Raw genomic sequence first — 27,386 nt, forward strand, 5'->3', positions numbered from 1 at the left:
GAATCCGGGCCATGAACTTTAATGGCATCCCAGTCTTAGTCCGTAGGGTTCTATATTGAGTTGGCTCCGCCCCTTTCAGCTATAACACCTTCAACTCTTCTGGGAAGGCCGTCCACAAGGTTTAGGAGGGTGTCTACGGGAATGTTTGACCATTCTTCCAGAAGAGCATTTGTGAGGCCAGGCACTGATGTTGGACGGGAAGGCTTGGCTCGCAGTCTCCAATCAAGTTCCTCCACCCCAAACTCTCTCATCCGTGTCTTTATGGACCTTGCTTTGTGCTCTGGTCCAAATAATTTGGTGGAGGGGGGATTATGATGTGAGGTTGTTTTTCAGGGGTTGGGTTGGCCCCCTTAGTTCCAGTGAAGGGAACTCTTAAGGCGTCAGCATACCAAGACATTTCGGACAATTTCATGCTCCCAACTTTGTGGGAACAGTTTGGGGACGACCCCTCCCTGTTCCAACATGTCTGCCCACCAGTGCACAAAGCAAGGTCCATAAAGACATGGATGAGCGAGTTTGGGGTGGAGGAATCCTGACTGGCCTGCACAGAGTCCTGACCTCAACCTGATAGAACACCTTTGGGATGAATTAGAGTAGAGACTGAGAGCCAGGCCTTTCTCGTCCAACCTCAGTGCCTGACCTCACAAATGCACTTCTGGAAGAACAGTCAAACATTCCCATAGACACCCTCCTAAACCTTGTGGACGGCCTTCCCAGAAGAGTTGAAGCTGCAAAGGGCGGGGCCAACTCAATTTTGAACCTTACGGACTAAGACTGGGATGCCATTAAAGTTCAGGTGCATGTTAAGGCAGGTGTCCCAATACTTTTGACAATATAGTGTACTTCAGATCAGGGTTAAAACTCCCATACCCCATCCATATGACCATGGGACAGACGAGCAGCCCGCCAGGAAACTGGCTGTTACTTTTTGTGCAATACTTGGTGGAAAAGTCTACAATCAATTTCTATACGGTACCCCCCCCCCCCATCTGTAAGGATCAAGATAGTTTTTGTGCTTCTGAGTTTAGGGACTTTTGGATCCTGCAGATAAAGGTCCACCTAGATTGTCCCTTTTGTTGGACATGAGATCAATCTAGTTGAGGTCCCACCACCAAGCTTGAGATGGAAGCTTGATCATGAGATCTGTCCAGTTGAGGTCTCACCACCCACCCAAGATGGAAGGGTGGATAGGGGTTTTGACCATTTGAGGTCCCACCTCCAGGCCAGAGATGGGTATTTAGCCATGAGATCTGTCCAGTTGAGTTTCCACCACCAAGTCCAAGATGGAAGCTTGACCATGAGGTCTGTTTAGTTGAAGACTCACCACAAGGCCTAAGATGGGCGTTTGGCAATGAGATCTGTCCAGTTGAGGTCCCACCACCAGGCCTGAGATGGAAATTTGGCAATAAGATCCATCCAGTTGAGGTCCCACCACCCGCCCAAGATGGAAGTGTGGAGAGGGGACTTGACCATTTGAGGTCCCACTTCCAGGACAGAGATGGGTATTTGGCCATGAGATCTGTCCAGTTGAGGTCCCACCACCAAGTCCAAGATGGAAGCTTGATCATGAGATCTGTCCAGTTGAGGTCTCACCACCCGCCCCAGAGTGGAAGGGTGGATAGGGGTTTTGACCATTTGAGGTCCCACCTCCAGGCCAGAGATGGGTATTTAGCCTTGAGATCTGTCCAGTTGAGGTCCCACCACCAAGTCCAAGATGGAAGCTTGACCATTTAATCTGTCCAGTTGAGGACTCACCACGAGGCCTAAGGTGGGAGTTTAGACAAGGGATCTGTCCATTTCCACCAGGCCTGACAAAGACATTTGGCCATAAGATCTGTCAAGTTGATATCAACAAGCTCAAGATGGAAGTTTGGCCATAAGATCTGTCAAGTTGATATCCCACCAGCAAGCTCAACATGGAAGTTTGGCCGTGAGATCTGTCCAGTTGAGGTGCCGCCACCAAGCGTAAGATGGCTTTGGGCCTGAAGCACCACATAAGGTCTCTTCCCGTCTCATGTGTCCTTCCAATTTGCACCATAAATAAGATAGCAGTGATTTCGGAATACCCTGGACCGAGTCGTTCGTGGCATAAACAGTCGCCGTAACAAGATAACCAGGGAAAGACGGATACTTTGTAACACCATTGGACGTTTTTGGCTTTGGGTAATTTCATCGGCGTTGAAGCTTGAAATCCGCGCCTGGCGCAGCATCTCCGGAGCCATCTTGTTAAGGACTGTGTCTTCTACAGCTGAGTTGTTATCGCTGCATCTCGGCCCCCCCCTCGTGTCACAGGGACGACGTAGTGGAGTCCACCACCTCACGACCATTGCACACGGTGGGAACGTACTGCACGGTGGAACCTGCAGCGGTAAAGAAATGGAACACAATTAATTTTAGAGGCGTTTCGAGTAGAGCCAAAGGCTGCCTAAACCCCCCTGGTAAGTCCTACCGCCCTATTGTTCTGATAATCCCCAGAAAGCACTTTTTTTGTGGTTTTCTGTGACTCCAAAATTCCACCTTAACCAGCCTTTTCTCTGCACTAGGAGGGCTTGAACACAAGGCCGCTTGCTGAACCTGGCCCTCCAGGCTATTTCACACCTCTCCTGCAGCTGCGGCACCCTCCTCGTACCTTGCATCAGCAGTTGGCAGCAGAGAGGAGGACAGAACTTCTGCTGCAGATCCAGTGCTTCTACATGCAGCCAAGGAGAGGCTTGTCCCTGCCCCTCCCCCTCTTCCATCTCAGCAGTTGGCAGCAGAAAGGAGGACATAACTACTCCTCAAGATCCTGTGCTTCTCCATACAGCCGAGGAGAGGCTTGTCTCTGCCCCCCCCCCCACTTCCATCTCAGCAGTTGGCAGCAGAAAGGCTCCCCCTCATCACCGTTTCCCCCCCCGGTCCCGTGACTTCAGCCTCCCTCTGCTCCAGCTCCAGACCCTGCACTTTCTGCTTCCCAGCCCCGCCCCCAGCTTTTTCCCAGGAGCAGCAGCACAAGTTAATGTATATTTTTGCAATTTAATTTCAAGTCAGTTTAAATGGAATAGTAGAGATGAAGGAAATTTGTTTTTACTCAATTGCTGCAGTTGCATAACCCGTCTGATGCACATGTGGCCACTAGAGGGAGTAATTCAAAAGGAAAAATATTAATAATAAATAAATATATATATATATATATATATATATAATGTATATATTTGGCCACTATAGGGAGTAATTAAAAAGAAATTTTATATATATATATATATATATATATATTTTTTTTTTTATTATTATTTATATGGAATAGCAGAGATACATTTTTTTCTCAGTTGCTGCAGTTGTTCAACCTGCCTAATGCACAATTTGCCATTAGACAAAGTAATACAAAAAAATAAATAATAAAAAAGAAAAATAATTACAATTAAATTAAAAAGAATAATTATAGTAAATAGAATATATATATAAATAACCATGACTGTAAAATATTTTTTTCAGTGTGACTTTTAACACTTTTTAAAGCTGTTCTGTATTTTTTATAATATATATATATATATATATGTATATATTTGGCCACTACAGGGAGTAATTAAAAAGGAATAATAATAATATATAAATAAATATATATATATATATATATATATATATATATATATATATATATATATATATATATAGCCACTAGACAGAGTATTTAAAAAAAATAATAAGAAAGAAAAATAATTAAAACATTTTTAAAAGAATAATAATAGTAAATAGAATATAAGGAAAAATAATATATATATTTGGCCACTAGGGGGAGTAATTAAAAAGAAATATATATATATATATATATATATATATATATATATATATATATATATATATATATATATATATATATATATATAATTTTTTTTTTTTATTATTTATATGGAATAGCAGAGATACATTTTTTACTCAGTTGCTGCAGTTGTTTAACCTGCCTAATGCACAATTTGCCACTAGACAAAGTAAAAAAAAAAAAAAGAAATAATAAAAAAGAAAAATAATTAAAATTAAATTAAAAAGAATAATAATAGTAAATATATATATATATATATATATATATATATATATATATATATATATATATATATATATATATATATATATATATATAAAACCATGACTGTAAAATATTTTTTTCAGTGTGACTTTTAACACTTTTTTAAGCTGTTCTGTATTTTTATTTTATATATATATATATATATATATATATATATATATATATATATATATATATATAAAAATATTTTCATTTTTTTTTAATTAGTATTTTAATTATTTATTTACTTTTTCATTGAAAAAATAGAAAAGCTTCAAAAATCCTGTTCAGAGTTACATAAAAAAAGAAAGAGAGGTTGTTACTGCACAGAATCATGGGACATGAGGGTACAGCACCACCAATAAGTCCCATAGCCCAAATTGTCTGCATTCGATTCCATAAACCCCCCCCCCCCCCCGGACTCCAGGTAAATTAAAGCGCAGGAACTTTCATTTTTTTTATATATGTCTCAATAGTCACAAAGGATAAAAAAATCCACTTTGGATGCAACAAATGCCATTGCAAACTCAGATATTACCTGTGAACGTGCAGAGAGCAGAGCTGGGGGAGGTGCCGAGCAGGCTCCACCCACTACAGAAAACTACAGAAGGGGGCGGAGAAAAGACCCGTCAACCTGCACAAGGAGAGAGAGAGCAGAGCTGTGGGAGGGGCCAGCAGGCTCCACCCACCACAAAAAATGACAGGAAGGGGGCGGAGACAAGACCAGTAGCACTGCACAAGGAGAGAGAGCAAAGCTGTGGGAGGGGCCAGCAGACTCCACCTACAACAGAAAGGGGCGGAGATAAGACCTTCTGCACAAGGAGAGAGAGCAGAGCTGTGGGAGGGGCCAGCAGACTCCACCTTCTACAGAAAGGGGCGGAGATAAGACCAGTCCTTCTGCACAAGGAGAAAGAGCAGAGCTGTAGGAGGGGCCCAACAGGCTCCACCTACTACAGAAAGGGGTGGAGACAAGACCAGTCACCCTGCACAAGGAGAGAGAGCAGAGCTGTGGGAGGGGCCAGCAGACTCCACCTACTACAGAAAGGGGCATAGATAAGACCAGTCACCCTGCACAAGGAGAGAGAGCAGAGCTGTGGGATGGACCCAGCAGGCTCCACCCACTACAGAGAGTTACAGGAAGGGGCGGAGACAAGACCAGTCCCCCTGCACAAGGAGAGGGGGCAGCAGTGGGCGGTCTTTATTACAGGAAGTCTCACACTGGATGACGGCACAGATCTGGAGGAAATCGAGATGATCGGCGTCCAGTATTTAGATGATGTCTCCTTATCCCGGAGTTCCCCTTTAAATGGACTTTAGCACAAAGCTCATTGGCTGTCAGGATTTGCTTTTAATTGGCATCAATCACACCGAAAAAAACAATGCGGCCGCCATAGCGCGAGGAATAGGCGATTTTTTACAGGTCGATCTTTTGTTTGCTGGACTTCTAATCACCGGCGGGAGGTCACATGGGCTCTCCTGCATGGGAGATGCGTTGCGGCTTTAATGCGACTGTAGGGGGCGGTATTAATGAGCGCTTTGTTAACTCTCTTGTTAGCGGGAATGCGGAGTCTCTGCAGGTTAATGGGCAGCCAGCGGCTCCCGTGGGGACAAGAATTCAAATCTAGCCATTAAAAGTGTCCCTGGGGCATTGCAGGAGGGGGGGATGGAGGAGATGACAATAGAGGAGGTGGCGGAGGGGGGGAAGGGGGGCACTTATATTGAATCTCTTCACATCCGAGCGTCTAATGGCGGGAGCGAAAGCGAGCCGAGCTCTTGTGTTTGCCCACTGCGCCGTCTCTGTGTAATGAAGACCCTTCAGCCTCTCCTGGTCAGCGGTAATGGGATTTAAGGCAAGCATGGGTGACCCCATCTGGCCCTAACAGCTGACCTCATTATGGGTATCCGAAAAATGATGAAGGGTGGAACTCAGCGGCGGCTGGTGCTCAACATTTTTTGGGGGGGGGGGCAAACAAACTGAACAATTCTGGGAAAAAAAAACATCAATTGCAGCCACTGTACCAAACGCAGCCACTGTGCCCATCAAACGCAGCCACTGTGCCCATCAAACGCAGCCACTGTGCCCATCAAATGCTCCCACGGTGCCCCAAATGTTGCCACTATCCCCCAAGTGCTGCCACTGTGCCCCAAGTGCTGCCACTTTGCCCCAAGTGATGCCACTGTGCCCCAAATGTTGCCAATGTTCCCCAAATGCTGCCACTGTGCCCCAAAGGTTGCCAATGTGTCCCAAGTGCTGCCACTTTGCCCCAAGTGTTGCCACTGTGCCCCAATGGTTTGGGAGCTGCCGTTGCAGATAAGGGTTTGGAGTGTAGGCCCCCCCCAGGGCAGTGATTTTGATCCTTCTCTACTTGGTGAGTCAATGGCTTGGAATGATTATCGCAAGGGCTTTGTTTCAGCAGGCACCTCCAGCTCTAAATGTATGTAATGGTGCTCGGAGGTGGGTAAGGAGTGGAACCAAGGAATGGTGCTCAGAGGTGGTGGGTAGGGGGTGGAACCAATCAATGGTGCTTGGAGGTGGGTAGGGGGTGGAACCAAGGAATAGTGCTCGGAGGTGGGTAGGGGGTGGAACCAAAGAATAGTGCTCAGAGGTGGGTAGGGGGTGGAACCAAAGAATAGTGCTCAGAGGTGGGTAGGGGGTGGAACCAAGGAATAGTGCTTGGAGGTGGGTAGGGTGTGGAACCAAAGAATAGTGCTCGGAGGTGGGTAGGGGGTGGAACCAAAGAATCGTGCTCGGAGGTGGGTAGGGGTGGAACCGAGGAATGGTGCTCGGAGGTGGGGAGTGGGTGAAACCAATGAATGGTGCTCGGAGGTGGGTAGGGGGTGGAACCAAGGAATGGTGCTCGGAGGTGGGTAGGGGGTGGAACCAAAGAATAGTACTCGGAGGTGGGTAGGGGTGGAACCGAGGAATGGTGCTCGGAGGTGGGGAGTGGGTGAAACCAATGAATGGTGCTTGGAGGTCGGTAGGGGGTGGAACCAAGGAATGGTGTTTGGATGTGGGTAGGGTGTGGAACCAAGGAATGGTGCTCGGAGGTGGGGAGTGGGTGAAACCAATGAATGGTGCTTGGAGGTGGGTAGGGGGTGGAACCAAGAAATGGTGCTCGGAGGTGGGTAGGGGGTGGAACCAAGGAATGGTGCTCGGAGGTGGGTAGGGGGTGGAACCAAGGAATGGTGCTCGGAGGTGGGTAGGGGGTGGAACCAAAGAATAGTGCTTGGAGGTGGGTAGGGGGTGGAACCAAGGAATAGTGCTCGGAGGTGGGTAGGGGGTGGAACCAAAGAATAGTGCTCAGAGGTGGGTAGGGGGTGGAACCAAAGAATGGTGCTCAGAGGTGGGTAGGGGTGAAACCAATGAATGGTGCTTGGAGGTGGGTTGGGGGTGGAACCAAAGAATAGTGCTCGGAGGTGGGTAGGGGGTGAAACCAATGAATGGTGCTTGGAGGTGGGTAGGGGGTGGAACCAAGGAATAGTGCTCGGAGGTGGGGAGTGGGTGAAACCAATGAATGGTGCTCGGAGGTGGGTAGGGGGTGGAACCAAAGAATAGTGCTCGGAGGTGAGTATGGGGTGAAACCAATAAATGGTGCTTGGAGGTGGGTAGGGGGTGGAACCAAGGAATAGTGCTTGGAGGTGGGTAGGGTGTGGAACCAAAGAATAGTGCTCGGAGGTGGGTAGGGGGTGGAACCAAAGAATCATGCTCGGAGGTGGGTAGGGGTGGAACCGAGGAATGGTGCTCGGAGGTGGGGAGTGGGTGAAACCAATGAATGGTGCTCGGAGGTGGGTAGGGGGTGGAACCAAGGAATGGTGCTCGGAGGTGGGTAGGGGGTGGAACCAAAGAATAGTACTCGGAGGTGGGTAGGGGTGGAACCGAGGAATGGTGCTCGGAGGTGGGGAGTGGGTGAAATCAATGAATGGTGCTCGGAGGTGGGTAGGGGTGAAACCAATGAATGGTGCTCGGAGGTGGGTAGGGGGTGGAACCAAGGAATGGTGCTCGGAGGTGGGTAGGGGGTGGAACCAAAGAATAGTGCTCGGAGGTGGGTAGGGGGTGGAACCAAAGAATCGTGCTCGGAGGTGGGTAGGGGTGGAACCGAGGAATGGTGCTCGGAGGTGGGGAGTGGGTGAAACCAATGAATGCTGCTTGGAGGTGGGTAGGGGGTGGAACCAAGGAATGGTGCTCGGAGGTGGGTAGGGGGTGGAACCAAGGAATGGTGCTCGGAGGTGGGTAGGGGGTGGAACCAAGGAATGGTGTTTGGATGTGGGTAGGGTGTGGAACCAAGGAATGGTGCTCGGAGGTGGGGAGTGGGTGAAACCAATGAATGGTGCTTGGAGGTGGGTAGGGGGTGGAACCAAGAAATGGTGCTCGGAGGTGGGTAGGGGGTGGAACCAAGGAATGGTGCTCGGAGGTGGGTAGGGGGTGGAACCAAGGAATGGTGCTCGGAGGTGGGTAGGGGGTGGAACCAAAGAATAGTGCTTGGAGGTGGGTAGGGGGTGGAACCAAAGAATAGTGCTCAGAGGTGGGTAGGGGGTGGAACCAAAGAATGGTGCTCAGAGGTGGGTAGGGGTGAAACCAATGAATGGTGCTTGGAGGTGGGTTGGGGGTGGAACCAAAGAATAGTGCTCGGAGGTGGGTAAGGGGTGAAACCAATGAATGGTGCTTGGAGGTGGGTAGGGGGTGGAACCAAGGAATAGTGCTCGGAGGTGGGGAGTGGGTGAAACCAATGAATGGTGCTCGGAGGTGGGTAGGGGGTGGAACCAAAGAATAGTGCTCGGAGGTGAGTATGGGGTGAAACCAATAAATGGTGCTTGGAGGTGGGTAGGGGGTGGAACCAATGAATGGTGCTTGGAGGTGAGTAGGGGGTGGACACAAGAGGTGACTCAGAAGGAGGGAGTTCCTGCACCTATTCTCTGAGAAAAAAAGCCCTAATTATCGCGGTTCGGGAGTTTGGCTTTTTTTTTAATTCACTGCCTGCATGCTTGTTCCAGATCAGGAACCTGGAGCACGTGCCTTTCAAAAAAACAAAAAAAACAAGTCTCTCACACTTCTGGAGGAACAAGTTCACTGAAAACCCACCAAATCTCCGTTTTCGCAGCGACAAGTCTTCCGAGTTCATTAACAGCGGCGGTTCCACCTAGCGCCCGGCGTTCTGGGTGGAATTGCACTTTGATATGTCTTGTAGTTTGAAGGATAAAGCTGTTGACAGCTCTGATCCGTCGCTCTCCCCGTCTTATTTTCTCTCAGCCGCTGACACTATTTACAGATCTGGCAGAATCCCCCGGGGAAGGCCCAGCTTTTTCCTCCGGATCGCATGAAATGACTCACAATTCCCCTTTCCTCCGCCGGCAATTATTATGAGCGGCAAATGACATTCATCTCTGAGCTGAGCCCCCCCCCATCCTCACTGTCCCCCCCCCCATCCTCACTGTCCCCCCCCCATCCTCACTGTCCCCCCCCCCCAATCTCTGGTGTCACCGCCAACCAACCGTCACTCGGCTTCTTACAAACACCGACTTTTATCCTCTGAAGCCAAACGCACGGCGGCAAAACATAGCCGCCAACATCGCAAAGCAGTTTCCAGAGACAACGTCAAAGCTGCTTGTTGGCGTCTCGGAGGACCGCACATCGCCGAGTAACCGCCCGGCTCTTGTGACAGGTTTATGAAAGTGGGAATGCCGCCGCCGCTCTTCATTAATGATTTCATTAGAAAGGTAAATGAATTCAACATGCAAAGAGGGTCTTTAATCCACACTTCGAAAATCAGTCACGGATCCTCAGAAATCCCCCCCCCAGTCGCTGGAGACGTGCGCGACGGAAAAATTAGTTTTATTTTGTTTGTTAAGTTAATCGTTTTATTTCATCGTATTCGTTATGTTAGAATGATTGGTTATCAGAGTTTGTTTCATATATTCGGATTTGTTTAGTATATACACTATATTGTCAAAAGTATTGGGACGCCTGCCTTTACACGCACACAAACTTTAGAGTGGCGGGGAAGGAATGCAGATATGTTTTTTTCACCGGACACCAGTGGGGCATCTCAGTAGATGGGGATGCCAAACCTTAGTAGCAGGGATGCCTCACTGTAAATCCCAGCAGGGGGCTACCTCACTTCAGACCCCGGTAGGTGAGAAGGCTTATTTCTAGACCCCAACAGATAGGGATAGCTCATTCTAGATCCAAGTAGATGGGGAGATCTCATTTAAGACTGCAGTAGATGGGGCTATCTGATTTTAGACCACAGTAGATGGGGGTACCTCATTCTAGACCCCAGTGGATTAGGATATTCTCATCCTAGACCCCAGTAGATGAAGGTATCTTATTCTAGACCCCATTAGATGGTGATATATCTAATCTTAGACCTCAGTAGATGGAGATATCTCATTCTAGACCCAAGTAGATGGGGATATTTTATTGTAGACCCAAGTAGATGGGGATATTTCATTCTAGACCCAAGTAGATGGGGACATTGCATTCTAGACCCCAGTAGATGAGGACATTGCATTCTAGACCCCAGTAGATTAGGATGTTCTCATTGTAGACCCTAGTATATAGGGAAATTTCATCCTAGACCCCAGTAGATGAGGGCATCTCATTCTAGACCCCAGTAGATGAGGGCATCTCATTCTAGACCCCAGTAGATGGGGATATCTCATCTTAGACCTCAGTAAATGGGCATATCTCATTCTAGTCCCAAGTAGATGGGGATATTTCATTCTAGACCCCAGTAGATTAGGATATCTCATTCTAGACCCCAGTAGATTAGGATATCTCATTCTAGACCCCAGTAGATGGGAATATTTCATTTTAGACCCCAGTAGATGGGGATATTGCATTCTAGACTCCAGTAGATGGGAATATTGCATTCTAGACTCCAGTAGATGGGGATATTGCATTCTAGACCCAAGTAGAATAGGATGTTCTGATTCTAGACCCTAGTCGATAGGGATATTTCATCCTAGACCCCAGTAGATGGGAGTATCTCATTCTAGACTCCAGTAGGTGGAGATGGGTAGTTCTAGCAATTAGTAGACAGGGTTACGGTACTTCCTTGTAGACCTTAGTAGGTATAGAGGGGGTAGCTCATTCTAAATCACAATAAGTAGGAATGCCTGATCCTAGACCAGAGTAGGTGGAGAGGACTCATTCTAGACCCCAGCAAATGGAGACGAATCATTCAAGCAATTAGGAGGTAGGGATAACTTATTCTAGATCCCAGTAGGCATGGAGGGAGACCTTACTCTAAATCACAGTAGTCACTAGACCCCAGTAGGTGGAGATAACTCATTCTAGACCCCAGTAGGCATGGAGGTATAACTTATTCTAAATTAAATGCCTAATTAAGGATTTCTCATTCTAGACCCCAGTGGATCGGAATACGCTCTTCTAGACCCCATTGTTTTAGGATACATCATTCTAGACACAATAGTTGGGGATATTTCATTCTAACTACTGGAGTGTCTGTATGCACATGCACCCAGGAGTGGCAGGGACAGGGCTGGTGCGAGGATTTTTGACACCCTAGGTGAAACCTCATTTTGCAGCACCCCCTTGGCTCCACCCCTGACTCCACCCCCCTTGTCCTGCCCATGTATACCCGACCTTTTAAATGAAGCGCCCATCCAATGCAGACACACCAGCGCCCATCAATGCAGCCTCACCAGCGCCCATCAATGCAGCCTCACCAGCGCCCATCAATGCAGCCTCACCAGCGCCCAGCAAATGCAGCCTGCCAGCACCCATCAATGCAGCCTACTATTGCCCATCAATGAATGTTTGCTTGCTTCCATTCATTCGGGAGTTGGGACACAGATACAGTCCTCCGCCGCCACTGCGCCTCTGACACTATGTACGAACGGAGCGGCGGCTGCCTGCTGATGCTGAGACTTAGTTTCTTGTTGCAGAGAGAAGAGAGTAGGAACACCAGTGGCCGGGTGCCCCTAGGCAGCAGTGCACCCTAGGCGACTGGTTTGCCTAGTGGTAGGGCCACAGTAAACATTGCACAGTCGTTCTGTTACAAGAGTTGACTACACCAATAAAACTGCAGGGATGGTAAGCATGTCCAACACCTCCCTTTCAATTTTCCGTAGCCTGGCAGAAAATCTGTTGCCACACCTTGGTACCACTTCAGCCACCCTTTTCCCAGGGCAGTTTGTGCCCAAGCAGTGGTTCCTAACCTCGGTGTCCAAGTAACCCCAGCAAGGTCATATTTGGGGAATTTTCCATAGATAATATAGCTGCCATGAATACCAAGCCGTTCACCTTGATTTAAAGCACAGATGAAACCATGACCTGTTGGGGGCGTATGTGAGGACTGAGGTTGGGAACTACTGCCCTAAAGTTGCCCTGGACGGCTATACTCACTGTGGGATCCGCCTGCTCCAGTGGCGCTGAATCGGTTGGTGGCACTACGGTGACTGGTGACATTTTTCTGCGGCTGGAACATGATGATGTGAATTTTCGGGGTGAAGAGGCATCCCAGGACCACCGAGCCACTGAGACTGACCGAGACGCACAAGGTAGTGGTCTGAACCTGAGAGACGAGGAGAGAAGAGCCAAGAATTGAAGTGTCTAAGAGTCATATTTATGATTCACACAAAACCTAAAACATAAAATACAGATGCGGACTCCAGATCATCACACATTTATGAACTGGTTGGACATCTCATTGATGCTCCAATTCATCTGAAAGGTGTTCAGTAGGGTTGGGGTCAGGATTCTGTGCAAGACGCTTGAGTTCCTCCACACCAATCTGGCCAAAACATGTCTTTATGGAACTTTGTAGACACCTGACCATCACAACATCACACGCCTAAAAGCTTGTAGGGAATACCATTCCAAAACAATGGCCATTTATTAATATGGAGTTGCCCCACCATGGGCATTAACATGGGATTGCATGCTTTGTAGATATAAAACCTTCCACCCTTCTGGGAAGGCTTGTTTGTGGGAATTTGTGCCCATTTGTGAGGTCAAGTACTGATATTGGATGAAGAGATCTGACTCTCATGTTTTCCCCACAATGGGCGCCAAAAAAAACACCAGGATCACTATAGGTGTTCCAATTCATTCCATTGGTGTTCAGTAGGGTTGAGGTCAGGGCTCTGTGCAGGACACTTGAGTTCCTCCATACCAAACTGGTCACACCATGTCTTTATGGAGCTGGCTTTGTGGACACCTGATTATCACACCCCTATGAGCTTGTAGAGGATCCCATTCCAAAACAATGGCTATTAATTAATATGAAGTTGCCCCACCATGGCCATTAATATGGGACTGCATCCTTTGTGGCTATAACATCTCCCACCCTTCTGAAAAGGCTTTTCTGATGGGATTTCTGCCCATTTGTGAGGTCAGGCACTGATGTTGGATGAAAAGACCTGACTCATGTGTTTGACCCCACGTTGGGCACCAGAAAAAAAGTTCAGGGTTACAGTTTGTGTTTCAATTCTTCTCAAAGGTGATCAGTAGGGATGAGGTCAGGGCTATGTGCAGGATACCCAAGTTCCTCCACACCAATCTGGCCAAACCATGTCTTTATGGAGCTGGCTTTGTGGACACCTGATTATCATACCCCTATAAACTTGTAGGGGATCCCATTCCAAAACAATGGCCATTAATTAATATGAAGTTGCCCCACCATGGCCATTAGTATGGGATTGCAGGTCCCATTAATATGGATCCACCCCAAAGGTGCTCAGTAGGGTTGAGGTCAGGGCTCTGTGCAGGACACTCCAGTTCCTCCACGCCAATCTAGCCATGTCTTTTTTGGAGCTGGATTTGTGGACACCTGGCGTTCACACTTCTATAAGCTTGTAGGACATCCCATTCTAGGACCATGACTATTAATATGGAGGTGCCCCCACGCCCATTAATATGGATCCATCCCAAAGGTGTTCAGTAGGGTTGAGGTCAGGGCTCTGTGCAGGACACTCCAGTACCTTCACACCAATCTGGTCACACCATGTCTTTATGGAGCTGGATTTGTGGACACCTGGCCTTCACACTCCTATAAGCTTGTAGGACATCCCATTCTAGGACCATGACTATCAATATGGAGGTGCCCCCACGCCCACTAATATGGATCCATCCCAAAGGTGTTCAGTAGGGATGAGGTCAGGGCTCTGTGCAGGACACTCCAGTACCTCCACACCAATCTGGTCACACCATGTCTTTATGGAGTTGGCTTTGTACACCGGGGATAGTCATGGTGGAACAGAAAAGGGTCTTCACCAAACTTACCACAAGGTTGGAAAAGCACAATTGTCTACAATGGGGTAAATTCAGGAAGCAATTACGCCTGCGTATCCATAGATACGCAGCGTAATTGCTAAGTAGCGCCGGCGTATCGACTTTCTGTATTCAGAAAGCTTGATACGCCGACTGTAGCCTAAGATACCACTGGCATAAGGCTCTTATGCCGTCGTATCTTAGGGTGTATTCTGACGCTGGCCGCTAGGTGGCGCACCCGTAGTTGTCAGCGTAGAGTATGCAAATTGCATACGAACGCCGATTCACAAATGTAGGCACGGCCGGCGCTCGTTTTTTACGTCGTTTGCGTACGTCGTTTTCGCCGTAAGGCTGCTCCTGCTATTAGGAGGCGCAGCCAATGGTAAGTATGGACGTCGTTCCCGCGTCGCAATTTTCAAAATTTGCGTCGTTTGCCTAACTCGTTCGTGAATGGCGCTGGACGCCATTTACGTTCACGTCGAAGCCAATGACGTCCTTGCGACGTCATTTACCGCAATGCACGTCGGGAAATTTTCCCGACGGAGCATGCGCAGTACGTTCGGCGCGGGAACGCGCCTAATTTAAATGATCCACGCCCCCTACGGGATCATTTAAATTACGCGCGTTTACGCCGGCCCCTTTTACGAAACGCCGCCGCAAATTACGGAACAAATGCTCAGTGAATGAAGCGTAGCTCCAGTAATTTACGGAGGCGTAGCGTAAAAACGGTACGCTGCGCCGCCGTATCAGTGCGCGCACCTAGCTAAATCTACCCCAAAGACTTTGTATGATGGAGGATTACAAGGACCCTTCACTGGAGACACCTGACCTCCATCATTGGGGGGGGGGGGGGGTCCACATTATTTTGGTCATGTAATAATAATTGTATAATTTATATATTTATTATATGCATAAAACGATCCCCTACAATCCTTCCATAGAAGAGGAACTGATGTACATATTCACCATGTAATATTTAGGGGAACATTTCCCGATTCCCTTTCTGACGCCTCAGGAAACCTTTTGCAAATGGTCACTAAATGTCACGGCTACCTGACAGGTCTTGGAGTTCGGAGAGAAAATCTTGTGCGTAGAAACCCTGAGGGAGCGAAACGAGCGCCGCTGCCCACTGTGACTACGGGAGGAAACGCTTTGCCATCTGTGGCCGCGGAGAAGACATTCATCTTTTCTCCATGCGGTATTTTTGGCACAGCGGGGTCTCTGTAAATAAGGTTTCTATATTTATATCTGAGAGGATAAAAGAATAATTGCTGTTTTCTGGAAGCCGTGCATGCAACAAAATATATATATATATATACCGTATATACTCGAGTATAAGCCGAGGCACCTAATTTTACCACAAAAATATGGGAAAACGTATTGACTCGAGTATAAGCCTAGGGTGTCCATCTGCATGCCTCACTTTGCCTCACTGTGTCCATGTGCATGCCTCACTGTGCCTGTGCCTCACTGTGTTCATTCCTCACTGTGTCCATGTGCATGCCTCACTGTGCCCATGCCTCACTGTGCCCGTGCCTCACTGTGTCCATGCCTCACTGTGTCCATGTGCATGCCTCACTGTGCCCGTGCCTCACTGTGTCCATATGCATGCCTCACTGTGTCCATGTGCATGCCTCACTGTGCCCATGCCTCACTGTGCCCATGCCTCACTGTGTCCATGCCTCACTGTGTCCATGTGCATGCCTCACTGTGCCCGTGCCTCACTGTGTCCATATGCATGCCTCACTGTGTCCATGTGCATGCCTCACTGTGCCCATGCCTCACTGTGTCCATGCCTCACTGTGTCCATGTGCATGCCTCACTGTGTCCATGTGCATGCCTCACTGTGCCCATGCCTCACTGTGTCCATGTGCATGCCTCACTGTGCCCATGCCTCACTGTGTCCATGCCTCACTGTGTCCATGTGCATGCCTTACTGTGCCCATGCCTCACTGTGTCCATGCCTCACTGTGCCTCACTGTGTCCATGCTTCACTGTGCCCATGCCTCACTGTGTCCATGCCTCACTGTGCCTCACTGTGTCCATGCTTCACTGTGCCCATGACTAGACTTACGTTTAACATGGGAGTATACAGAAGGGGTGCCCGGGTTTGAAAAATCGGTGCTCCCCGGCCATAGGTCCCTCAGACAGAAAACTTTGCACATTTGTAGAGAAAGAGTGGGGCTATATGTGTGCCAAGTACCGGGTCCAGGGGACTTACGGCCGGCCGGTACCGGGTCCCCAAATTTACCAGAGAAATTACCGTTTAACATGGGAGTCTATAGAAGGGGTGCCAATTTTTAATAAATCAGTGCCCCCCTGGCCAGAGGTCCCCTGGACAACAAACTGTGCACACTTGTAGTGAAAGAGTGGGGCTACATATGTGCCAAGTACCGGGTTCAGGGGACTTATGGCCGGCCGGTACCGGGTCCCCAAATTTTACCGGAGAAATTACCGTTTACCATGGGAGTCTATGGAAGGGGTGCCCGACTTTGAAAAATCGGTGCCCCCCTGGCCAACAAACTGTGCACACTTGTAGTGAAAGAGTGGGACTACATGTGTGCCAAGTACCGGGTCCATGGGACTTATGGCCGGCCGGTACCGGGTCCCCAAATTTTACCGGAGAAATTACCGTTTACCATGGGAGTCTATGGTAGGGGTGCCCAACTTTGAAAAATCGGTGCCCCCCCCCCCGGCCGTAGGTCCCCCGGAAAACAAACTTTTCACACTTGTAGTGAACGAGTGGGGCTACATGTGTGCCAAGTACCGGTACCGGGTCCCCAAAGTCCGGGAGATCAGGCACAAAAAGGTGACTCGAGTATAAGCTGAGGGGGGCATTTTCAGCACCAAAAGATGTGCTGAAAAACTTGGCTTATACTCGAGTATATACGGTATATAGAGAGTGTATAGAGTATATACGGTATATAGAGAGTGTATAGGGTATATACGGTACATAGAGAGTGTATAGAGTATATACGGTACATAGAGAGTGTATAGGGTATATACGGTATATAGAGAGTGTATAGAGTATATACGGTACATAGAGAGTGTATAGAGTATATACGGTACATAGAGAGTGTATAGAGTATATACGGTAAATATAAAGTATATTCATAGAACCAATATAGACCAAAACACAGAGATCAGATGAAAACTCCGTACTTGTGGACTTCATAATGGATACAATTTTTATAAATGTATCTCTCAGGATAGGAACTCAACAACCACACAAAGGGGCACAGCCAGGGGCGGACTGACCAATGAGGCACTCAGGCACTGCCCGAGGGCCCCATGCCACTAGGGGGCCCCATCAGGGTTGCCAGGCTCAGTAAAACCAGGGACAGTATGTAAAAATCTGTGTTTTTTTTACATCTGTCCCTGATATGTCCGAAACCGACATGCTTTTGATGTGAAAATCCCGAGATTTTAGCTGTACTGCCTCCTGGCATGGTGGCCATCTGTAAGCCCAGGGGCCCCATAATCTTCTATTGCCCGGGGGCCCCATGAGTTGTCAGTCCGCCGCCTGGGCACAGCAGACAAGACACCCACCATCACCTTACTGTATGACAAGAAACATAGGGGGAGATTTACTAAAACTGGAGCACTCAGAACCCGAGGCAGCCAATCAGCTTCTAACTTCCGCTTGTTCAGTGAAGCTTTGACAATAAAACTTGGAAGCTGATTGGTTTCTATGCAGAGCTGCACCACATTCTCTACTCTCCAGTTTTAGTAAATCACCCCTCATATTGCCACCTTACCCACAGCTTACCCATCCAGCACGGCTTCCTCCTCCACTGTCTGACAAGACACACACTGTCTCCACCTGAAAAACCAACTGCCCTCGACACGTTTCACCACTCTTGGCTTGATCGCGAGGATAGACTTGTGCGCAAGCCAGGAGTGGTGAAAGACATTGAGGTAGGTTGGTTTTCATGTCGTATGCAGTACTTTACTGACAATCAATAAACACATCAAGGGTTAGGGTTAGGGTTGGGGTTAGAGGGTTAGGGTTAGGGGTTAGGGTTAGGGGTTAGGGTTAGAGGGTTAGGGGTTAGGGTTAGAGGGTTAGGGTTAGGGGTTAGGGTTAGAGGGTTAGGGGTTAGGGTTAGAGGGTTAGGGGTTAGGGTTAGAGGGTTAGGGTTAGGGGTTAGGGTTAGGGGGTTAGGGGTTAGGGTTAGGGATAGGGGGTTAGGGGTTAGGGTTAGGGGTTAGAGTTAGGGTTAGGGTTTCCCATTGAAGAATATGGCTAGGACTCAGGAATTGGAACAGGGACCTCCCCCAAAGGTCAAAGGTCAGAAGGCGGGATCACAGAGGTCAAAGGTCACAGGGCGTGGCTGACCCACCCCCACCAAAGTGTACCGCCTACCCCAACTAAGTCGGGGAATGAAGTGCGAAAATTCAGAAATCCCAAAAATTCTAAAATTCAGAAATTCGAAAATCCGAAAATTTGGAAATCCGAAAATAAGAAAGAAAATCCAAAAATGCTAAAGAACGAAAATCCCAAAATTAGAAGGAAAATTTGAAAATGCCAAAAATGCCAAAGTTTGAAAATCAGAAATAAAAACTAACTAATTGCTAATAATAACTATTACTAACTATTAAATGATAGGTATTGGAAATACGAATTTATCCAGAGTTGCGAATTATCTGAAACAACGAATGCCGCATCTAAACGAATAGAAAGTAATGAATTAATAATAATAAATAATAATAAAACATTTTTATTATTATTATTATTATATATTATTATTAAATCGTTACGTTCCATTCGTTTAGATGCGGCATTCGTTATTTTCGGATAATTCGTAACTTTGGGTAAATTTGTATTTGTTACGTTCACTAAAAGCCAGATTTGAAAGGAAATTTCAATACCTATAATGTAATAGTTATTATTAATTAGTTAGTTATTATTTCAGATTTTTGAATATTAGGGTTTTCTAATTTTTGGATTTTCGTTCTTATTTTTGGATTTTCGTTCTTATTTTTGGATTTTCGTTCTTATTTTTGGATTTTCGTTCTTATTTTTGGATTTTTGTTCCTTTGAATTTTCGGATTTTCGTTCCTATTTTCAGATTGCAGTATTTTCTAATTTCCGAATTTTCTATTTTCAGCTTTTCGAATTCCCGAATTTTCAAATTTTAGATTTTCAAATTTGCGAAATTTTGCAAATTTTTTGAATATTTCCAAATTAACTAATTTGTTTGAATTAAGTTGAAAAACAAATTCGGAAATGAAACGAATTGCACGTGTCTAGCTGCTGATATTTTTTTGTATCTTTCCATGGAGCGCATAGACGGGCAATAGTAGCCAGCACTTGTATTGTTCATACAACGGAACCGCGGATTGCGAGTAACGCGGTTAACGAGCGTTTTTGCAATACAAGCGCTGTATTTCCTAAAATCCTAACTCAGTTTGCGAGTGTTGTCTCTCAAAACGAGCAGGATTCAGGCCAAAGCGGTGTGCAGTAATGCGTTTGGCCTGAGGTGGGGGGGGGGGGGGGGGGGGGTGCCGGGGCCGAACGGCGCCAATCGCAGGTGATCTGTGCCGTTCAGAAATGCACATTAAGGCCCGAGGACAGTTCGCTAACCTCAACAAACCTGGGAAAGGCTCGGGAACGGAGCCTTGCCGAGGTCAGCCGAACTGTCCTCTGACCTTTCCGGCCGTTTCCGAGGCTCTCTGGCACCCCCCCTGCCTCTGGCCGCATGTGGTATTGCATGAATTATTTCCGTTTACATTGACTTCAATGGGGAAACTCGCTTTGATATGCGAGTACTTTGGATTACGAGCTTCTCCTGGAACGGATTATGCTCGTAATCTGAGGTTACACTGTATATGATAAGAGGAGCAGCTCTATGGATTTGGGCGTGTTCTTGTTATAATAATAATGGTTTACTGCAGTTTGCATACAAGGTTCATTGAGTAGACCTGACCGAATGTTACCGGCTACACCAGACTCTATAAATTGTAACGTGTCCATGCTCACCCTGTAGTCACTGGAGGTGACGTAGAAGATGGGTAGAAACGCCAGCCAGATGATGCAGGTGGTATACATGGTGAAACCAATGAACTTGGCCTCGTTGAAGTTCTCCGGGCACTTTCGCGTCTTGAACGCGTAGAGGGTACAGAGAAGGACCAGCAGGACGTTGTAGGACAACGACAAGAGCATGCTCCCATCTCGGCTGTTACACTTCAGGGTCACCACATATCTCTTATCCGGCGCCGTGTCCTTACGAGTCCCGGCCGGCTCCAGAAGAAGCCAGACCATTACCACCAAGAGCTGGCAGGAGATGAGGACCAGGCAGATGCCTACTTGGGAGGCCGGGCTTATGAATCTGGGCCGCTGGACCCCATCCTGCGCCCCGTTGAAAATTCGGGCGATGCGGTTGGTCTTGGTGAGCAGGGCCGAGTAACAAATAGCAAAAGACAATCCAAGCCCAAGGCGCCGAAGGGTGCAGACGCTGGTGGAAGGTTTGGCAATGAAGATGAAGGTCATGGCGTAGCAGAGGAGCACACCGCTCAGAAGGATGTAGCAAAGTTCACGGCCAGACGCCTTGACTATCGGGGTGTTGTTGTTCTGAATGAAGATCCAAAATGCAAAGAGGGTGGAAATGAGCCCCAAGCAGGACAGGCAGACCGGGCCCAACGCCCAGGCATCACTCCAGCGTATGTACTCCTGCGGCAACTCGAAGCAGTCCTTCAGATCCTCATTGGGCCAGTAGCCAAGGCCGCAGTCCTTACAGGTGAATTCGTCCAGTAGGTACTCATGAGGTTGGCACGGGATGCAGATCCAGCAGCAGACGTCTCCGGGCTGCATGCTTTTCACCTCGTTCTTCTTGCAGGGGTCGCTGCACTGGGACACAGGCACCGAGCTACGGGCCCAAGGGATGAGGCTTGTGTTGAGCGTCAGCTCTTCAGCCCAGTAGCCGACTTTCTCGTAGTGGTAATGGCCGTCTGTGTGCTGGAAATTGAAAATGTTGTAGCGGCCGATTCCATCTCCAAATTTGTCGAATCTCACGGTGCTGCTGGTGTCCGGCGGAGGGAAGGGAGCTGGAAACAGAGAAAGAAGAAGTCATGGAGGCGCCAGTCCAACCCAAGAGGTTCCATGGAATAAAGTTACACATTCAATTCAATGAGTTACAGTTCTCAGCTTACTAATTATCGTGGGAGGTCAAAGGGCTGCGTGAAGCTTTGCCCCTATCGGAAATCAGATATCCTGAAATGGTATGAAATGGGTGGTGATTCCAAAGATCAGGGCTCAAAATTTCAAGACTTGAGCCACTAGCCAGGCCTCAAGGGTTACTCGCCCCACCCAACCCCCTACCATGCCCCGCCCCTAATTCTGCCGCTAATCACACCCTCATTAATTATCTCGTGAAATTACACTTAAATGTTTTATGCAGAATTAAATTACATAAATAAATATTAACTTTATCAGTTCCCCTCAGCACAGCCTCACCAGTGCCCATTAATGCAGCCTCACCTTGCCCACCATTGCAGCCTCACCATGCCCTCATTGCAGCCTCATTGTGCCCCCATTGCAGACTCATTGTGTCCCCATTGCGGACTCATTGTGCCCCCATTAAAGACGCATTGTGCCCCCATTGCAGCCTCATTGTGTCCCCATTGCAGCCTCATTGTGCCCCCATTGCAGACTCATTGTGTCCCCATTACAGACTCATTGTGTCCCCATTGCGGACTCATTGTGCCCCCATTAAAGACGCATTGTGCCCCCATTGCAGCCTCATTGTGTCCCCATTGCAGCCTCATTGTGCCCCCATTGCAGACTCATTGTGTCCCCATTACAGACTCATTGTGTCCCCATTGCAGCCTCATTGTGCCCCCATTGCAGACTCATTGTGTCCCCATTACAGACTCATTGTGTCCCCATTGCGGACTCATTGTGCCCCCATTAAAGACGCATTGTGCCCCCATTGCAGCCTCATTGTGTCCCCATTACAGACTCATTGTGTCCCCATTACAGACTCATTGTGTCCCCATTGCGGACTCATTGTGCCCCCATTAAAGACGCATTGTGCCCCCATTGCAGCCTCATTGTGTCCCCATTGCAGACTCATTGTGCCCCCATTGCCGACTAATTTTGCCTCCATTGTAGACTCAGTGTGCCCCCATTGAAGCCTTAAAGGGGCCCCATTTGCAGCCTCATTGTGCCCCCAATTGTGGACTCACTGTGCCCCCATTGCGGACTCATTGTGCCCACATTGCAGGCTCACTGTGCCCCCATTGCAGACTCATTGTGCCCCCATTGCTGACTAATTTTGCCTCCATTGTAGACTCAGTGTGCCCCCATTGAAGCCTCAAAGGGGCCCCATTTGCAGCCTCATTGTGCCCCCAATTGTGGACTCACTGTGCCCCCATTGCGGACTCATTGTGCCCGCATTGCAGACTCATTGTGCCCCCATTGGTGGCCAGATCATGACAGGAGGAAGAGGAGAGCCGCGGGATCGCAGAGCGGTATAGCCCCCAGTGGGAAGGTCCCCCTTGCCCCTGAACCAGGGCCCTTCTCACTGATCCTAGGGGCCTTTACTCCCATTGTGGGACCGTTCTTTACGGTTCCGCATAGGCGCCCTTCCTGCCATATTGGGGTTCCCCCCACGTTGGCGGAACACAAGAGCCCAGTCACAAGTGCAACTTTTGCAACACTTGTAGTTCCGACCCTCATTGGGGGGCTTTGGTAAAATATCAGGGGTCTAAACAGACCCCTGATGTCTCACTTTTGAGACAGAGAAAGGGACCGAGGACAGATCCATCATTCCCTTTCTCTGCAGCCTTAGATGCACTGAATGAATGAACAGGAATAGCTCTGTACAGAGGCTTCCTGTTCATTCATAAACGGAGGCATAGCAAACAATGTTTACTATGCCCCAGCTTTGAATGAATAAAAAAAAAACAGCCCGCCCCGCCCCTTCCCCGCTCTCCATCCTGACAGATGTGGGGGGATGCTCGGCAGTGCTGTTGGGGGGGGGAAGGGAAGCACACAGGGTCCCGGGGCAGCAGGACAGGGGTAGGGAGGTGTGTGGAACTGACACGCCCCCCTGGAGCATGGGACTTGGGCCAATAGCAACCCCTGCGACCCTTGTATGTACGCCTCCTCAGCTGATGGTTATAAATTCAACCAACCAAATCTTTCTTGCTATTTTCTTACCGGCACCAGAAAATCATGAGAGTTATAAACTTGTTGGTTTCCAGGAGAATTTTATTTTTCCAGGTTTAGGAATGAGGCAAAAACATCTCATCCATTGACCTTACTAGAAGGGAAATCGTGATAGTCAGTGGGAGGTGGAAGGAGTGTCCCATCATTGGTGTCAGTGGGAGGTGGAAGGAGTGTCCCATCATTGGTGTCAGTGGGAGGTGGAAGGAGTGTCCCATCATTGGTGTCAGTGGGAGGTGGAAGGAGTGTCCCATCATTGGTGTCAGTGGGAGGTGGAAGGAGTGTCCCATCATTGGTGTCAGTGGGAGGTGGAAGGAGTGTCCCATCATTGGTGTCAGTGGGAGGTGGAAGGAGTGTCCCATCATTGGTGTCAGTGGGAGGTGGAAGGAGTGTCCCATCATTGGTGTCAGTGGGAGGTGGAAGGAGTGTCCCATCATTGGTGTCAGTGGGAGGTGGAAGGAGTGTCCCATCATTGGTGTCAGTGGGAGGTGGAAGGAGTGTCCCATCATTGGTGTCAGTGGGAGGAATAGTGTCCCATCATTGGTGTCAGTGGGAGGTGGAAGGAGTGTCCCATCATTGGTGTCAGTGGGAGGTGGAAGGAGTGTCCCATCATTGGTGTCAGTGGGAGGTGGAAGGAGTGTCCCATCATTGGTGTCAGTGGGAGGTGGAAGGAGTGTCCCATCATTGGTGTCAGTGGGAGGAATAGTGTCCCATCATTGGGGTCAGTGGGAGGAATAGTGTCCCATCATTGGTGTCAGTGGGAGGTGGAAGGAGTGTCCCATCATTGGTGTCAGTGGGAGGTGGAAGGAGTGTCCCATCATTGGTGTCAGTGGGAGGAATAGTGTCCCATCATTGGTGTCAGTGGGAGGAATAGTGTCCCATCATTGGTGTCAGTGGGAGGAATAGTGTCCCATCATTGGTGTCAGTGGGAGGAATAGTGTCCCATCATTGGTGTCAGTGGGAGGTGGAAGGAGTGTCCCATCATTGGTGTCAGTGGGAGGTGGAAGGAGTGTCCCATCATTGGTGTCAGTGGGAGGTGGAAGGAGTGTCCCATCATTGGTGTCAGTGGGAGGAATAGTGTCCCATCATTGGTGTCAGTGGGAGGAATAGTGTCCCATCATTGGTATCATTGGGAGGAATAGTGTCCCATCATTGGTGTCAGTGGGAGGAATAGTGTCCCATCATTGGTGTCAGTGGGAGGTGGAAGGAGTGTCCCATCATTGGTGTCAGTGGAATGAAATAGTGTCCCATCATTGGTGTCAGTGGGAGAAATACTACCCCATCATTGGTGTCAGTGTGAGGAAAAATGCCCCTATTGTTGGTTTCAGTGGAAGCAATAGTCCCCCGTCATTGGTGTTAGTAGGAGGAATAGTCCCCCATTGTTGGTGTCAGTGGAAGCAATAGCGCCCCCTTGTTGGTGTCGGGGGAGGAATAGTGCCCCATCATGTGTCAGTGGAAGGAATAGTACCCCATCCTTGGTGTCAGTTGGCGAAATATGCCCCCATCATTCATGTCAGTGAGAGGACTAATGCCCTATCAATGGTGTCAGTGGAAGGAATAGTGCCTCATTGGTGTCAGTGGGCGAAATAATGCCCCACTGTTCTTGTCAGTGGGAGGAATAATACCCCATAATTATTGACAGTGGGGGGAATAGTGCCCCTTTGTTAGTGTCAGTAGGAAGAACAATTTCCCAACGTTGTGTCATTGAGAGGAATAATGCCCCATCATTGGTGTCAGTGGGAGGTGGAAGGAGTGTCCCATCATTGGTATCAGTGGGAGGAATAGTGTCCCATCATTGGTGTCAGTGGGAGGAATAATGCCCCATCATTGGTGTCAGTGGGAGAAATAGCGTCCCATCTTTGGTGTCAGTTGGAGGAATGTGCGCCATTGTTCATGTCACTGAGAGGAATAGTGTCCCATAATTGGTGTCAGTGGGAGGAATAGTGCCCCATCATTGGTGTTAGTGGGAGGAATAGTGTCCCATCATTGGTATCAGTGGGAGGAATAGTGTCCCATCATTGGTGTCAGTGGGAGGAATAGTGTCCCATCATTGGTGTCAGTGGAAGGAATGGTGTCCCATCATTGGTGTCAGTGGGAGGAATAGTGCCCCATCATTGGCGTCAGTGGGAGGAATAGTGCCCCATCATTGGTGTCAGTGGGAGGAATAGTGTCCCATAATTGGTGTCAGTGGGAGGAAAAGTGCCCCATCATTGGTGTCAGTGGGAAGAATACCTTCCCATCATTGGTGTCAGTGGGAGGAATAGTGCCCCATCATTGCTATCAGTGGGAAGAATACCTTCCCATCATTGGTGTCAGTGGGAGGAATAGTGTCCCATCATTTGTGTCAGTGGGAGGAATAGTGTCCCATCATTGGTGTCAGTGGGAGGAATAGTGTCCCATCATTGGTGTCAGTGGGAGGAATAGTGTCCCATCATTGCTATCAGTGGGAAGAATACTTTCCCATCATTGGTGTCAGTGGGAGGAGTAGTGCCCCATCATTGGTGTCAGTGGGAGGAATAGTGTCCCATCATTGGTGTCAGTGGGAGGAATAGTGTCCCATCATTGGTGTCAGTGGGCAGAATGGTGCCCCATCATTGGTGTCAGTGGGCAGAATGGTGCCTCGTATGTTCCAATGGCCAGATAAAGGGAAGCACACCTGGCCCCGTGGATCCCAGTTTGGAGATCACTGATCTGGACTTTCTCCATCACAACTTACCGTCAAACTTGACATTGAGGATGAATTCCCGGTAGAGGCGCCGCCCATTGGGCGGGTCCATTGTAGGGCAGAACTGGGTGACATTGGGGCACAGCGCCTGGTACATGTTGTGGAGGCCGTGGGCCATGGCGTAGACGGCGTTCACCACGAACATGATTTTGGACTCTTGCTCGAACTTCACCTCTTGCAGGGAGTGTCTCGTGCAGTCCAAAGTGTCGAGCCGGCAGTGGAACTTGTTTTCCCAGAATTCCCGGAAAAAGGGGTTGCGGGTGTTATTGAAGGGGTGCAAGGACTGGAAGTACTTCGAGAACTCCCACAGCGGGTACGATGCCAGCTCTATGGTGATGGCGCCTTCGGCGACCCCCTCGCTGCCCATCACCACGCTCTCCAGGGCGCCCCAACCGTCGCTGGCCACCCACATGAAGGAGACGTTGAGCTGTTGGGCCGCCGCCAGCAGCTCCCGGGCGTCCTCGATCTTGGTGAACAGGACGACCACCTTGGCGCTGGGCTTCTGCTGCAGCGCCCGGATAACACTGGTAAAGGTCTTCTTATTCATGGAGCGCCCCACCTTCTCGGAGGTGGCGATGCAGATGTTACGGGCCCGGGCCTCCTGCTCGAAGGCCTCGATGCCGGTTTCGCCGTAATCTCCTTCGGACGCCACGGTGGAGACGTAAGTCCAGTTGAAGAAGCGCAAGATGTCGGCCATGGCCTTGGCTTGGTAGAAGTCCGGGGGAACCGTTCTCGCGAAGAAGTCGTAGCGCGACTTATCGCTCAGCTTGGCGCTAGTGGAGGCGTAACTGATCTGCGGGATCTGGAAGAGCCGCAGGAGATTGGCCACCTGAGGAAGTAAAAATAAAGAGAGATCACTGAGCCAGTCACATCAGTCTCTGTACAGAGGAGCTTACACTCTAATGTCCCCTCCCCCACAGTCACATCAGTCTCTGTACAGAGGAGCTTACACTCTAATGTCCCCTCCCCCCACAGTCACATCAGTCTCTGTACAGAGGAGCTTACACTCTAATGTCCCCTCCCCCCCACAGTCACATCAGTCTCTGTACAGAGGAGCTTACACTCTAATGTCCCCTCCCCCACAGTCACATCAGTCTCTGTACAGAGGAGCTTACACTCTAATGTCCCCTCCCCCCCACATCACATCAGTCTCTGTACAGAGGAGCTTACACTCTAATGTCCCCTCCCCCCCACATCACATCAGTCTCTGTACAGAGGA

General features: G+C 48.8%; 1 protein-coding gene across 1 annotated transcript in view; it reads right to left on the reverse strand.

The window, feature by feature from the left end:
- Window positions 1–1,344: 1,344 nt before the first annotated feature.
- Window positions 1,345–27,386, reverse strand: part of GRM2 (glutamate metabotropic receptor 2) — a 49,475-nt gene continuing 23,433 nt past the window's right edge. The window contains exons 3-6 of the mRNA XM_040358708.1: window positions 26,159–26,996; window positions 20,257–21,320; window positions 12,408–12,576; window positions 1,345–2,360 (exon numbers count right to left, since the gene is read on the reverse strand). Coding sequence (XP_040214642.1) covers window positions 2,287–2,360; window positions 12,408–12,576; window positions 20,257–21,320; window positions 26,159–26,996 — 2,145 coding nt within the window. The 3' untranslated portion in view covers window positions 1,345–2,286. The remainder of the gene's footprint in view (window positions 2,361–12,407; window positions 12,577–20,256; window positions 21,321–26,158; window positions 26,997–27,386) is intronic.

This window comes from Rana temporaria, chromosome 7 (genome assembly GCF_905171775.1).
Source record: "Rana temporaria chromosome 7, aRanTem1.1, whole genome shotgun sequence".
NCBI classification, from domain to species: Eukaryota; Metazoa; Chordata; class Amphibia; order Anura; family Ranidae; genus Rana; species Rana temporaria.